This window comes from Apostichopus japonicus, chromosome 5 (genome assembly GCF_037975245.1).
Source record: "Apostichopus japonicus isolate 1M-3 chromosome 5, ASM3797524v1, whole genome shotgun sequence".
Taxonomy (NCBI): Eukaryota; Metazoa; Echinodermata; class Holothuroidea; order Aspidochirotida; family Stichopodidae; genus Apostichopus; species Apostichopus japonicus.
In genome coordinates this window covers 4966433-4982573 of record NC_092565.1, presented here as the reverse complement: position 1 = coordinate 4982573, position 16141 = coordinate 4966433, and the positions used below count along the sequence as shown (strand labels likewise).

Here is a 16141-nt window from a genome sequence, read left to right as displayed (position 1 = left end):
AAAATCTGAAATTTTGCATTTTTGTGGACAATAATATACCAATTTTTAAGAAATACTGAGATGGTTGTGAATTTATCTTAACTTTTTTTGGGTGATTTGATATGGAATGACCCCTGGTGGTGATACCCAATATATCAGGTATCCACTTCCACAAAAGGCTATTCTACATCATAGCAAATGGCATGGCTGTCACCTTTCTGTGTTTCACTCGAGAGATTGAGTTAGATGGTACCATAATCGAAAGGTATTGGAAAACTATGGCACTTGAAAACATACTTTTACTTTTACTGTAGCCTGTCAACCTTGATATATATGTAAGCAATGAAATTACACCCCAACTTTAAACTTCAGAGAAGAAAGAACCAGAGAAGAAAAATGAAGCACTAATACATCAAATTGTAAGTCACAATATTCGTCTGTATTTAAGTTACAATCATTAATCAGGCATAAACTGTTGATTATAAGTAAGCAATGGCTGGAACCACATATTAGTTAAATTGACTAGTATCCAATTATGTTTGAATATGACATAGTATGTTCATAATTATGCAATTGACAGGATAACAAGGGAGTGATTGACCCTTCCACCTTACTCTCCTCCTTATGCACATCCCCTCACCTTACCCACACATCTTACTCCTCTCCATCTCTCATAAGATCCCAGCCACCCAAATCATTCCCCCCCCACCACCCCCAAGTCACTGTATTATCTTAATGAGTAAAAAATGCAGAAACTTGTTCCAATCAGCTTTACTTTGAAATTTAGTGACTTGAGTTGCGACTTGATAGACAATACCAGTAACTTTCCTAACTCAATTCGAATCACTGAGTCAAGTTACTGTATTATCTGTGCGAGGAGAAAATGCAGAAACTTGTTACAATCAGCTTTACTTTGAAATTTAGTGACTTGAGTTGTTACTTGATAGACAATACCAGTAACTTTTCCTTACTTAAGTCGAATCAATGAGTCAAGTTACTGTATTATCTGTGGGAGGAGAAAATGCAGAAACTTGTTACAATCAGCTTTACTTTGAAATTTAGTGACTTGAGTTGTGACTTGATAGACAATACCAGTAACTTTCCTAACTTAAGTCGAATCAATGAGTCAAGTTACTGTATTATCTGTGCGAGGAGAACATGCAGAAACTTGTTCTGATCATCTTTACTTTTGAAAACCTAAAGACTTGAGTCATGACATATCATAACATTGTTCACAACCATGACAGCTCCCAAACAAAACTTCACCATGTTTTTATTTTTTTATTTGAATGAATCGTTAATACAAATACTTCTATCACAGGGAAGATGGTCAGATTTGCTTCCCATCAAATGAAGCATTCAAGTTTGAAAACTAGATGAAAAAGTTCTTGCAAACTGACAACATAATAAATAAAACAAAATAGCAAAGACAAAGTTTGTTCACTAATATAGTGAAAACTTTTTCAATGGAATGAAAAGGAATTGACCTTTGACCTCACTGTCTACTGTAGACTGTAAAGTTTGATATTAAAGGACTTTTCTGTCATTGTCGTAATATGTAGTATGCTTTTTACACAAAAGAAATTTGAATTTTTAGAGGATCAGGAAATAAAAACTGTGGATAAAATTTCATTTTTTGGCAGTTTTTATGACCAGATATGTGGAAAACCTGTATCATTCATCTCTAACCCAAGCAAAATGAAGAGTGCAACTTTCACAATATTCATCGTGGAATCATATCGTCCACCATTGAGATGTGAACAAGCTTACTTTAACCTATTGTTATGAATACAATAGACTAACTAAACTATTATTTTTAGTTGCAAATTGCAATAGAGAGAAACAAAAGCCAAAGATGATGATTTGAGCTATTATAATTATTCTGATTCTTCCCCTTTGGACAATACACTGAAAATTAATGTTCACGATTAGTTTTGAAATATTAACGAGTTGAGAAAATATATATAAACAAATGTTTCACAAGAATTTATATTGTAAACTCACCCATTGACACTTACCATAAAAAAACTTAAAATGTGTGTTATGGCTATGTCATTGTTTGTGTGTAAAACAATACTCTTCAAAATGCCAAATTTTTGTGGCATGCTGATGCTACTCCCCAAAGACTTTTTCTAACTGAGTGGGTAATTAGAAGCTTTCATCTTTTAAATATTATGAAATGTTAAATGCAATAACATGACACAATGACTACTTGACATCAAAAAGGTTTTTCATGCAACAATAAAAAAGATGGGGTTGATTCAAGAAGTGGCAAAATATTCTGTTTGAACTTATAATTAACTTGCTTAAAAGTGACATCCTTGATATATTATCTCTGAGTTACATAACATGAATATGAGAATATTTCAAAGAAGGCACACAACATTCTAACTGTATGGACTAAATTTCTTCCCAAAGAATGGAATACCATTCTTGGGAATTTTGGGGATATAGCAGCAAATATTTTTTATCAATGTTTCCAAATATGGAAATTTGCTGTATCAATGAATTAACAACATGTATGGTATACCAACAGACATCTAAAGCAGCTAGATGAGAAAATTAACTTGTTTTCCAGTTTCTCACTTTCTTTTCTCTCTGTCTCTATTATTCAATTGTAGATGCCATGATGGATAGACATCTCAAAATTTTAGCCTAAAGAAAAATTCCATTTATACAACAAACCTGGATTGAAGAGATGTGTCAAAGATATGATCAATATTCATGAAATAAAATTAAAATTCATATATATTCTGCCCAAAAATTCATCAGTAAGAACAGATACTTTGTTTCATAACATTTAAAGCCATCACCCATTTCACAAAGGAGAGAGGTCAATGTTCAGGTCTGGCTTGGAGTTGGTGGTCCAGAATCTTTGATTTGATTGGAGCTGGGGTAAATTCCAAGAGGATTGTAAATTTCTTTTAGAACCATGAGAACCGTATCTTCAGAATACCTGACAGAGAAAACAGAAACACAATAGAACACAAAATTGTTGACTTTGTTAATTCACCAATTCCTGGCAGCTTCAATTATTTACATATTCCAATATTTGCAACCAGTTTATACTAAGGTTTTTTCCCCTCTCTCTGTTAAACCAGGTGTAATTAGCTGACCAGTTAGCCTTTTACAATTAATGACATGTGACATTGTCAGTCTTATACTTAATATACGCAAAAGAAGGCTAGGATGTACACTTTAACTAAGACACTGTGGTAGGTCCTACGTCTAGTCGTCAATGGTGCTTTTGAAAATTGACAAACGTTGACAAATCTGTAAACAACCATGTATTACAACTGTGATGCATGAAACTAGCAACAAGCTTTCGCTGCAAATTTTGCTTGTAAATATCATTATTACAAATATAGATGTCCATTCAAGAAAAGGAACATCAGTAACTTTCCATGGCAAGACTTAAAGACTTTGCAAAAGTTGTAATTATTTTTTCTTTGAGATGATTTACATCAAATCTTAGGTATTAAGTTACTACTCTGTAGGGTATACATATGTATGAATGAATTTAATAAACTCACCAATAGCAAGTGTGACTACCTAAGGCAAACAAATACTCGTTGAAGCTTTCAAAGGGGGCTTCTTGGAGGACATAATCGATTCGTCTTCCACTGTTAAGGTTACCCAGCCTAAGGTCAGCCTCTGCCATGGTCTTTTGCACTGAAACATAGCAAATGCAAAACAGTATGAAAGCCTTAAAAGCGTATGTTATAAAAGTATTTGTGACATAAACCATAATGCAAAGTTATTAAAACTACAAAGTTAGTTTACTTCAAAGGGGGGGGGGGGTGTAATCTGTGCACCTCTCTCACTTGCAGTGGGGGTGGATTATCTGTACACCTCTTTCCCTTGCAGTGGTAATAACTGGAGAATTAATGAGCTAACACTGCTTTTAAGGTGGTTTTCAACAAAAGAACACCAAAAAACAAATCATCAATAGACAAATTTTCCCATGGAGGGGGGAAGGAATCTTCAACCAAACTCACCCCCCCCAAACACACATCACAACGTGGTGGAAGGGGAATACACGTTTGCTAGTGAGTTCTAAAAGTGAGTTACTCCATGCACACATTTGATTATGCCATTGATTACTGCCTTATATTTCTCAATCCCCCCTCCCCCCTCCACATTTGTAGAATTATCCTCACGTCTTATTTCATGAACATCTTCCTTTTATGGTTGAAGGTTGTTCCTGCCATAAATTCTCTACCTTGATTATTATTAGCAGCAGATCCTCAGAATTTTTGTACACCAACCTGAAATTAATCTGCCCCGACCCATCCCCTCCTCCTTCTCCTCATATTCCAACCGTGACAAACAAAAAGTCAGCTCACCTCTCATATGCTGTGCATCTTCCTGTTTCTGTTGAAGTTGTTCCTGGCTTAATTTCTCAGCGACAGCTTCCATAGCTGCATCTGTAGCTGCTGGGGTTACCTCTTCCTCGCCGCTCGTGTGTGCTAATGCAAATTCATGGAGGGTCTTCCATGTCTTCTTCATAGAATCCACAAAACTTTTTTTCAAATCTGCTCCAAAGTGGGCAAGACTGTCTTTTATCTCTGCATAAGGAGAGGATTGCACAAAATATTGCATCATAAAAATATGTCACCATTTCTTTTACTGTTTCATTTGTACAGCGAAAATGTTGAAAATCAAGTTTACTGGAATAGTTGTAATACAGAAAACACTAGTCTTATTCTCAGCTTATCCTAAAAATATCCTCTTTACCTCAAATGGTTTCAAACAATTTCAGACAAATTTATAGAAGAAATGAGTTAATGGTTGATACACACTAAATATGTTTCATAAAGATAAAGAAGAATGGTAAATTATGAAGCCTAATTCAAATGGAAAGTTTAGATGCCTATTAAAGTTGAACAAATTGTCTTCCCTTGAGAAGTTTACATCCAAATTTTTTCATTAATTTAATTGACATCTTCCTGGCACCCTAGAAAGCATGAATAATGAAAGGCACAAAAGCTGGCAAAAGTATCATAAAAAATACAGCCCATAGGAAACCATCCTACTATAACCCAAAACTTTCTGTACCTTTGCTTATTTGTGATATATACTTCCAAGACTTTACAGCAAGCACAAAATATGTGACACATACCTAAATGGAAGCGTTTCCTTCCCTTGTGGTGAGGCATCAATACTGGCTTTACATCAGCTAGGCTGGTGTTAATCAAAGGCTCGATACGATAAGCTACGGGATCAAACTGTAACAGAGACAGAAAAAACAAAATCTCCCAAACGGAAAAAGATATTCTTATCTGGCATTCATTATAAGTATCCCCATCATATGATGAGATCTATACGTTTGGGGTTTGAGGTTCAGTCATGACCATGAGGTCATGGGCTAATTTTTGACAAAATTCACCTTCCCCTGTCAAAACTCTCTCAGGAGCAGAATTTGGGGTAGATTAACGATTTCCAATAAACAAGGCAGGTTTGGGAACACGTATAGTGAAATAGTAAAAGAAAACTTGACCTTTCAAATTTACCTCTGAAACATGAGAGGATAACCAAATTTTTTAGTTTAATTTTTTGGACCCAACTGAAATTAGCGATGCAGTTATATACTGTCATATCTGGACTGAAGTTTCTTCTCCTCTTCACTATTAAAAGATTCTGCCATTTGAATACACAGTAATGTTCTTGTCAATATTGATGTGATCGTGTGCGCTTCTTGGCACGACCACCAGGGTTCATGCAGTCAAAGCAACTAGATCGTATCTGTGCAAGCCGAAGGCAAAAATGTGTAAAAAAAAAAAAACAGTAGCATCAGCAGGAATAAAATAATCTAACCGGACGAAATTTGAAATGTTTCTTTTACAAATGAGTCGATGAATGAATGTAAATCCAAACTTACGGGATGAAATATATTAAAGAAAGAAGAACACTCTGGTAGCTTGTAGTCTTCGCCGACGTCGTCGAGACCACGTACTGTGAGGAACATCCCAATGGGGGAACCCAGAGCAAAGAAATTGACAGGTTGGACGCTCAACTGTGGATACTTCACAAAAGGTTGACCAACACCTGGCAAGATAACACAAAGTAAAGATTCAAATATTCTTAGTAGTTATTGGGAAGAAACTGTCTTTCAGGTGAGATGTTCCGAGCATGTATCTAAACTAACATAATCTTTTGTATGGATAGGGCAAAACGAAAAGAAAACGTCCCTCCGATGTTCCGGTAGAACTTCTATGAACTGTTGTAATTCCCATAAGACCACACAAACATAACATAAAAGAGGCAAGTCATGAGATGACCATCAAGGATAACAGAAGCTGATAGGTCTGTACAAAGTACATAATATGTATCGATAATAACAACTGTGTAAATGCAAAAGCTCCTTTGCTTTTGTATTGAGCAAAAGGAAACATCATTTTCCAGGGAGTAATATACTTCAATTCAGATCCAACTTTACATTGTGATGAATAAACTCCAATTTGAAACATGAGCAAAGCCAAAAACAACGAACCCTGCGTTCCGAGTGTGTAATCTACGTGAACAGAAGGAGGGGCGTGGCCGTCGACCAGCGTCAGACCATTGACTGATGATGCACTCTGTTCTAACTGTGACCTGGTGATTTCTTCTTGAGCCGCTTTGGCAGCTCCCAGACGAGCGAGTTCCTCAGCCTGTTGCTTTCTCCTTTCCTGCAGATAAAATTTGCGGACAATATCAACTTTGTATGATGTACTTCCTAACTAATACACCCAATTATGTCCCCATCGTTACTTGCAAATATCCAGAGGATATGTTCTTATGGAGATCTATAAAAATGGAAAGGAGGTGAATTCTTTTTCATGGAAGTGCATTTTCATTTGGATATCCCCTTAAATTGATTTTATACTTATATTTGTGATAATATGGTATCTTTTATGATCATTGTCTACTTTAACAGTAAACCTTGAACCTGCAATGGTTCTTCAAGATCATGAGTCTCCTCCCTACCCTCCCAAGAGATGTCAGCAATACAAAGAAACATTGTACTTATAAAGAAAAATACTTTTCCCAAACTGGTTCAAAATGTCAAACTTCTTAGACCTTTGAGAATGGTCAAAACTTGGCAATTACTAAGGAGGTAAGCTATTTTAAAGCAAAACAAATATATGAATATTTTACTATTATTTAAAAGTAAAGATATTGCAATCATAAAGGAGCAGCAGAAAATAAGTTTAACTACATATTGAATGATTTTAACGATCTGAAGAGTAAATAATATAGTGATGTTAAAAAAGATGTCTGAGCTGCTTGTCCTCACCGATTTCTCTGCTTGATGTTTGATAAAACCTCTGATTTTCTTTCTTGGTCCGAGAGGAATGCCTAGTTCTTTGAGGTCACTGTCCTCGCACATCATCTCCAGAAAGAAAAAAAAAGTGACAGGCAAAAGATGAACTTATGTAACAAAATATGCACCAAAAGTAAACTACTGTATTCCAGGAAATATTTATCTGGCATTGATCCACATTATATTCAGTGAGTTGAAACTTCCATCTAAACTGTTTTCGCAATTAAAGCACTTCCAGTAACTCCTCACATCAGCAGAATATATCGAAACAAGCTAGAGATGAAAACTAACTGGGAGGGGCAAAGACATTCCCTCGCCACTTTCGGGACATGTGTCCCCTTCCCTCCTCTTCTCTTCCTCCCCATCCTAACACCTTTTTTTTATACTCTTCTGCCATATTCCTTACCAACGACTCCATGTCTATTCTCTCCTCTTCAAATTTTGGCATCAAATCAGACATGCCGAGTTGTTCTAACGCTCCTTCCAAATCCAGACTCTTTTCCTCGCCAAGTTCATCTTCGCTGGCAAGGTTTGAAATTGATAAATTAGAGACGCTAGAGTTACAAGAATCTGTCGGCGCAATCTCCGCCGGGATAGCGAGCTTGTCCTTATCTTCCTCTTTCTGTACCGGTTCACTCTCACTCCCTTGATGTGAAAGCAAATCAAACACAATCAAAGAACCTGGAATGAAAACAAATTAGAAAGAAAATGTAAACAAACCGTAACCATGACTGCAACTAGTATACCTAAACTCAAAAACTTAAAGGAATTCAAATGCAGGTAGTTCAATCATGCAACTTTTTGTTTTTCTATTTGTCATTGAGAAATACTTTCTGTAAGTACTTTATATCTGAGAATAAAACACCTAAACAGAAATCATGATAAATAAAAGAATGGTCATCCTTTAGAGATCTGAGTTATGGGATGTGATCAAACTGCCTGTATCGTTTTGATAACATCTCGATCCACTATTGGTTCAGAGTCAAAGAGAATATGTGACAACATGCAACAAAAACATGTGTTAACTAAAGACACAAGTGTCGATTAATAGACAAATATCATGTTCATTGCATTAAAGTAGCTTCCTTTTTGATAGAATCAGAAGACAGACAGAATACCCCGTACGTGGTAATCTCTTTATGATATTTCTCTACAATAATATTAACGAGAAAGCTGCAAATTCTCCTGAAATCCCTTCGGTCTACCTATCTCACAGGACACTACTGAGCTCATGCATCTTCCCCAAACACCTGGGCGCCTGTTTACATATTTTGGAACGACAAAAGGCAAAATAAACCTTCTCACCTAAACTGTGGCCGATCAAAGATGTCTGACCATTAAAAGAGGGATTTCTTTCCTTAAAGAGATTGTAGAGCCGGTTTATTTCGCTGGCTACCACTTCTGCGATCTGCTGGCAATAAGCAGGGCTCGAATAGAAGAGAATATCCAAGAGGGTATCGTTGGTGAATCTTCGCAGCCGAAGAATGCTTGGCAAGGTAATTCTTTTCAGTTTGCTGTTTGAAAAGGAACAGGAACGATGAACAGTTTATAAACATGGGAACTCATTACCCCATACTGTTGAATTAATCAAAGTTAACTTATGTGTAAATTGATGCTTACACTCACAATTATCCTTGATCTCTCTGTCTCATACTTTTTTACCACATGTTATCTTGCTTCCCAGTTTTGGTTTTGGTTGTAGTCTTCACAAAAGCAGATTGCAAAACCTGTGAGGCCACAATGGCATATTAAATGACAGATGTTCACCAAAGCGTCTTTTAATACACAGAGTCAGAGGCTGACATTGAGTCAGATGTATTAGTCTACCTCTCAGCTGTCATACACCTCCGTCTTTAAGCAAAATTTTACGGACTATTGGAAAGTTTCTGCACTACAAATATGATCATTCTGAAAATGTGCCACAATGTCTGTGCCCCTCCTACCCTCTCCCCTTTGCCCCACCTCTTGTCAGCTTGCACCAAAAGGCACTATGCAAAGTCACATTATTCTAGCCTGCAAAACAGTCTTTAAAAATCAAAATTTAAACAGTTTTTTTACCTTTTTGTTCCCTTTCTCGTTCCCTTTCCTTTTTTAAATTTCACTTTTACTATTTTGTGACAGGAAATTTGTTGCTTGGTTTCACTTTTGAATCATTCATGTTATATATGCAACACTCTCATATGTTATTGAAGTAGAAATAAACAGAAATTCAACCTATGTAGTACCTGAATAGTATTAAACTGATAAAAAGGGATAAGAATTCCCAAAAAACCAAAAATGGTTAAATGAAGGAAATACCTATCAACTCCAGTCGCATCTCCATGAAGGGCTTCATACCAATAGACGGGTAAAAACTCTACCCTAGCGGCTCGCCCATCCTCCACGGCCTGAACGAAATGAGAATTCATCAGTCTCAAAGAAATGGAGCGGAAGTCCTCCACTAAAAGATGGGAGTAGAACCAGAGATATTCAGCACTCTTAACCATTCTGTGTTCTTCATAGCTAATTTTAACTAATTAATTAATATTAAAGTAATAGAAGATAATGAATGCACAAGACAAGTAATTGGGCTGTTGTGCTGTACAGTATTTTCACCAAAGAAATGTAAGTAGTAAAAGGTACAGCTTTATTAAATCAATTAACCAGAAATGGTGCAGTGGGTGGGGGTTGGCAGTGGGGATGGGGAGGTTAGCTTTCTCCTTAAGGCAGACGGTACAGAAGGTATAGTCTGTCTCAGTTTAAACATAACCTTTAGCTCTTTGCGGACGTGGGCAAAGTGTGGCCTTAGTTTAATTCGCTTTTCTTTCTGAGTGCCACTCGCCCTCCCCTGCTCTCAGTTATCAATTGTGAATGAAATCATGGTACCTACCACACTCTACTATACTCCTGAATCTCAGATCACAGACGGGACCGATTCCATGGACAACAAAAACCAGGTGATCTATTTTATCAGGTTCACCTGAAATTGAGACGAAAAATATGTTAAATATTTTAAGTAAATGTTAAAGCACATCTTAACTGAAATACCAAGAAATGAGGAAGAAGAAACAAGGTATAAAAGGGAAGATCCTGTTAGTAAGTTAACCGAGAAGACCCCTTAAGTCTGCCTCGGTGCTCTCAAAAGAAAACATCCAGAGCATACATCATTAAACTCACCACGGAGCCTCAGTAAAAACAGTGCCCTTTTTGATAACAGCACCCTTAGAAACAAAACTCCCATTTTTGACTTATGCCTATATGCTTTTTCTCTTTGAAGAAGCAACCAGGGCTATTACAGGATCAAAATGAAAAGGAATAATTTGACAGCCAAATATGAAATTGAATCTAAAGACACAGGTAGTAGATGATTTATTCTGTCTGGCATATCATATTTTATTCTCTCACCGAAATCGATGTCGTCTATATCGTCCACCCCTCGTTTCACGACTCTGGGCCTTATCTGCGTGTCCGCACTTCCCCATTCTCTGGGCTTGGCCCCGGGTCGGAAATGTACGATCACATTTGGGTTATGCATCACTACTGCTTCCCCCTCCGGTAGTTCTAATCTTCGATTCCATAAGTTCTGGAGGGCAGCCGATTTGTATTCTTCCTGTGTGAAAGAACAAGGTTGTTAAGAGGGGATGAAAACCGACATTTGTTTTATAGAATATTATCATCATATTTAAAGCATTCTTAATCTTTAATCATAGAGTTTATTTTGCGTACTTTTTACTGGAAATTTGATGGTTCTATTGTTTGTAATTTACTATTTTTATATTGTGAGACGCGTTGAGATGTTTTTACATGTAATGCGCCTTTAAGAATATATTAACATTACATTGCATGACATTACATGACATCTTATTCTTATAAGTTTAGCAAGTTTCTATTCAATACCAAAATATCTCAACCATTTCCCAGGGAAATTCACATTCCATTTTATGTTTTCAGTCATCACTGTTAATTGTTCTTGTCGACGCAAAATCCTACCCCTTCTGTTCTTTCTAGTACTGATCATTTACTTCTAAAGTTACAACTTTTCTAAACAATGTAATGTTTTTAATTGTTTTAATTTAGATTAACAAGAAAGACAAAAGGGTTAGTGATTCCTTGCCACGTTTTATATGAGAACATTCATTGTAATACTGCACAGAAAGTTTTCAAGGTTTTGTCCGCACGTGACCGTTGACCTCCGCAAATGAGTTTAAACGATTAATTCTGTATTGGACTTTCAATAAAACAAGGAAGGGAAACAAATGTAAAATATACATAATTGAAACTACAGAGGATGTAGACACTCTGTTTTCAAGGAATGTTTTCGGTATTTAAATCAGAACACAACGGTAGCAAGGTTACACTTTAGAAGTGGAAGACTTATCTCCACATACAGCTTTTTGTAACACCAACTTCAAATGCAGCATTTAGAAAACGTTTCATCTTCAAAGAGAGACCGTACCTCTAACGTTGCTGCAAGCTCCTCGTCGTAGGGGACAAATTTGTTATCTCCATCGCTCTTGAAGAACCATGTACACCTCCTCACTTTGGATGGGGCCTCCTCCCAATAGATGGAGTGTCTAGTTCTCTCGCGGAGATTAACGTCATAGCGTCCTCCGTTCATAGCCAGAATTATTTCATTTTTATTCTGCATCCCTGCGGTGAACGTGTAAATGTGATTTCAAATTTAATTTGACACAGATTTTCAATTTACTTTAACTACTTTACCACTGACATTATTTCATACAGTAATACATTTGTGATCCATCACTTGCAGGTATGACATAGTGATGACAGCTTAAAAGGAAAAGCAACATGTCCCTCAACTACTCGCTCTGGATCCTGTCATTACTTTAATGGCTTGGACAATTTAATGCAGAAACAACATAATCCATACAGCTTAGACCCTGTACTTATACCCTCTTGCAATGCTCCTTCTTTTCGCCCCACTGACCCCACCCACCCACAAATACCCCGTCCAACCTCTCTAAATCAACTTATTCATACCTCTTAGATAGGATTCTTCTAATCTGCTGGAATCAACAGTACTAAAAGGGAGCCAGTCCTCTGTATTTCCTTTCATTGCGCAATAGAACCAGTGCGGCAACACTGGTCTGTACTGGGACTGTATCCCCGGACCACCTGGGAGAGGTGGGTGTATGTTCACGGCAGACAGTTCTTCGTTGGTAGGGGGCGGCCTGGCAGGATCGTACGACTGAAACCATTAAAGAAGAATGGTGATTGAAAAGATTGCCAAGTGATCAGGATGTATGATGTCAAAAAAACATGTAAGACATATATATGGGATGAAGTTACGAATCATTGTATATGCAAAGTCACATTGCAGTGCAACATCTGAGTACAGTTCCCTGGAATGATGGAAGATGGTTCAGTGACAGGGAACAGAAGTTTGTGTTGTATTTATTAGGGGGAAAAAACCCAGCTTTTCTTCAAAATCAAATAATGAGACTAAGGGCTTCACCTTACAGGAGCTAGGTGTATTTCACTTCTAGATTTATATAACATTATACCACTCTCTTCCAGATGCACTTTACGATTCACTTTTGTACGATTTGCAATGACAATTTTTTTTGGCCTTGCACCAGTATTTATAGTGAACAGTTATTTATAAACACCTTTGATAAAAGTACCAGATAATTGATGTATCAATGCAACAAGAAAATGCCTCAAAATAATATTCTCCAACTGTTTTGAAGAGATGAAGGTGCAAAAATAATAACATTGTATTATTATCTTCAAAATGACTGTGATTGTCAAGCAGGGAATAATTTATCCAGCATCGCATCCCAAAATTGCTATGCTGGACGGTCAAACTGCTATACAAGTCGAAAGATGTATAGCAGCTTCGCATTTTACAAATAAGGAACACAAGGACCATAGTGTTTTATAAGAGACAAAAATTCTGAGCCTCCAAAACAGAGTTTGAACACTAAAATATTCCCCTCTTTGTGTCAAGCGTAGTATCTGCTCTTTAATTGTTTCACAGAACGCTCACCTGAACTCCATGGGGATGTTGTAGACCAGCAGGTGGGACGTGATGTGACTCCAGGGGTACTGCTTGTGGTGACGATGAAGGGAACATCAGGGGTGGTCCTGGACTTGACAGAGAAGATGCGTCCACCGGGTGAGGCATTGGTCTGTGTTTGACGTCCCTAAGGCGATACATTCCCTGACCACTGCCTGAAGGAGGACCAACAGGAGGTCCACCAGCAGGTGGTGCCTAAAAATAGGACAAAATGAAGACAAACGATGGGAGTTTTCAAAAAGTTATCTCCAAATGTTATTCAGTACTCTTCGTTTGTGTATACTTCCCAGCTTCGTTTAATACTTCATATGAACATATGTAGACATGTATTTACCTCATAAAATGAAGAAAAGGGTGTACTTTTGCTGTCCCATATCAATCCTGAAGCCCCATTGGCCTGGTCACCTATCACTAGACCATTCCACCCTTGATCAACAAAGCTGCCCTCCCTCCCCTCCCCCCCCCCCCCCCGCCTTCAATGATAGAACCCTTCTCATATTAAAAGCACAGAGAATGTGGTATATTAAAAATACCTGTTGTGGAGTAGAGGCGGCAGCTGGAACAAATGGTTGCACCGGTGGAGCATTTTGAGGAGCACTGGGTGGACCCATATCAAATGTTGCTGACACCGGTGGTTGTGGTGGTACCATCAGAGGTATAGACCCTGGCTGAGAGCTGGCATCAGGCGGAGGAGGACCGTGAGAGACATTCTGAAATGGATCTGTGGAAGCAGATGTATTTGCTGGTGCGGGCTCTTGAAAAAACGATGCTGTCGAAAATTGCCCTTGGGTTGACGGCTGGAAAGCATCTGATGCTGAGGACTGTTCAGGTGGGTAATCTGAGTTCTCAGTTTGGCCCAGGAAACTACCAACTTCCTCCTCTGTAAATGTCAAGAATATTTTTAATTTCTTAAACATTTTCAAATGTTTGTTACATGAGAAGCTTGATCTTAAAATCTCAAAGGCATTCAGGGGCTACGTTATTCGTCATGGGTACGTTATTCGTTGTAACTGGTGACAGCAGTTCATGATCTAAGCATCTGGGTAAATTGAAAGTCAATTCCAATGTGAGATTACATGGACCAATGCATAATAAGGATATGTGTTGTAGTTAGGTATGGACCAATGCATAATAAGGATAGGTGTTGTAGTTAGGTATGGACCAATGCATAATAAGGATAGGTGTTGCAGTTAGGTACGGACCAATGTATAATAACGATAGGTATTGTAGTTAGGTGTGGACCAATGCATAATAAGGATAGGTATTGTAGTTAGGTATGGACCAATGCATAATAAGGATAGGTGTTGTAGTTAGGAATGGACCAATGCATAATAAGGATAGGTGTTGTAGTTAGGTATGGACCAATGCATAATAAGGATATGTGTTGTAGTTAGGTATGGACTTATACATATTAAGGATATGTGTTGTAGTTAGGTATTGACCTTTTGAAAAGTTATGTTTTGTATCAAACATGAACTTAAAGCAAACTTATTCTGTCAGGCACCTAATCTCTGCTTAACTATTTTTTACCCCTGCAATATATATTAAGTTCACTTAGGCCTAAGTAGCTTGCACCATAATTTTAAGGACAACAGCACCCATACTAATGAAAACACTTCAAAAGAAATTTTGAAGAAAGATGTTTGCCTACAATTATAATTGCTTAGCCTAGGCATAGTAAGTGGTTAACTCGTGGGCCTAGTAGTACTAGGAACATGTGAAATACTTCATACTGTAGCCTAGGTCTACTGTATCCGAAAAATTCTATGTATTTTGTAAAACTTGCTATGCAATCGAAACAATGTAACAATATGCTATAGTATAGGCTAGCAACTTTAGTACATAGACTCTTCCATAGTTTGGAAACTTTGGGTCTAATGCTAATCCCTCACTAGCCTATATGAGACAAGATTAACTGCCATTTTAGCTGCTAGTGCTACACACAAGTTTAATACTAACTTATTCCGTGTAAGTGTAACATAGCCCCACACATTTCTCCACAAGGCTAACATGAAATAAACACATTTCAGTAGTGGACTAAGACCCACGACTAACACTAGCTTAGTCCTTGCCCTAAGACTCAAGAGTCTTAGGTTGGTAGTGTAGTTGCAACTTAGGAGTTGGGGTTACAACATAGGCTTAGGGGCCTAGTGTTATCATATTAATTCCGTAACGTTAACAATAATAGTGTAATGTTAGGCTAGGCTTGATAGGCGTTTATGCAGAGGGAAAGAGAACCTGGAAATAAAGATGCTGCCACGGGAACTGGTCTCAGAACATTCGATGCAATGCTATCATTTGCTGAGAATTGAAACAATGGATGTGAAGTATCATCCTTTTTATTTGCCATTCTGAATACGGCAACACTGGGGACAGATGATCTTCAGGAAGGCATATGTACCGTAGACAGAAGGTACCTATTGCTGCTCAGCTACCTCTTGTTACTAATACAATTATTAACATAGAAACTTAAAATCGAAGACAGGCGACAGCGACGCAGGAAAAGGGTTCTCGTCACAAATACTGTACACGTACACGTCATGAATACTGCTTTTGATTTCTCTCTTGGTTGACCAGAATGGTAGTAAAACTATCGGTCATTTAGTATATATTACGGTGCAGTAAGTGCAAAATCTTTGAATACCCAATGAACAATTTCTATATCTTTTAGACAAATTTGGTATCGCGAAGACAAGGGTGTAGGAACCGGGGGGGGGGGGCGCCAGCCCCCAGTGAAAAATATGGGGGCGGAAGTATCATTCCGCCCCCCCCCCTTCGCAAGTCAGAAAACCTCTTTTTCATTTCCAAATGAGAAAAAAATCTCATTTGGAGGACCAAAA

General features: G+C 37.6%; 1 protein-coding gene across 1 annotated transcript; it reads right to left on the bottom strand.

Moving 5' to 3' along the window:
- Positions 1-396: 396 nt before the first annotated feature.
- LOC139967387 (triacylglycerol hydrolase DDHD2-like) lies at positions 397-15750 on the bottom strand. The gene is made up of 17 exons (XM_071971121.1): positions 15540-15750; positions 13835-14181; positions 13272-13496; positions 12263-12470; positions 11718-11911; positions 10667-10871; positions 10152-10241; positions 9581-9722; positions 8588-8796; positions 7689-7963; positions 7256-7351; positions 6473-6647; positions 5861-6027; positions 5102-5207; positions 4326-4547; positions 3513-3651; positions 397-2935 (listed from the first exon to the last, which is right to left on the bottom strand). The coding sequence occupies exons 1-17, from the start codon at positions 15649-15651 to the stop codon at positions 2821-2823; spliced, it is 3027 nt and encodes a 1008-aa protein (XP_071827222.1). The 5' UTR covers positions 15652-15750; the 3' UTR covers positions 397-2820.
- Positions 15751-16141: the final 391 nt, after the last annotated feature.

What these genes read in the sequence shown, in the direction of transcription:
- LOC139967387 (XM_071971121.1), bottom strand. Translation starts at nt 15,651, where the DNA reads ATGGCAAATAAAAAGGATGATACTTCACATCCATTGTTTCAATTCTCA. An exon ending in AGAAGAATCCTATCTAAGAG is followed by an intron (nt 11,912 to 12,262) that starts GTATGAATAAGT and finishes CGTTCACCGCAG; the next exon opens with GGATGCAGAATAAAAATGAA. An exon ending in GATGCGACTGGAGTTGATAG is followed by an intron (nt 8,797 to 9,580) that starts GTATTTCCTTCA and finishes CTTTTCAAACAG; the next exon opens with CAAACTGAAAAGAATTACCT.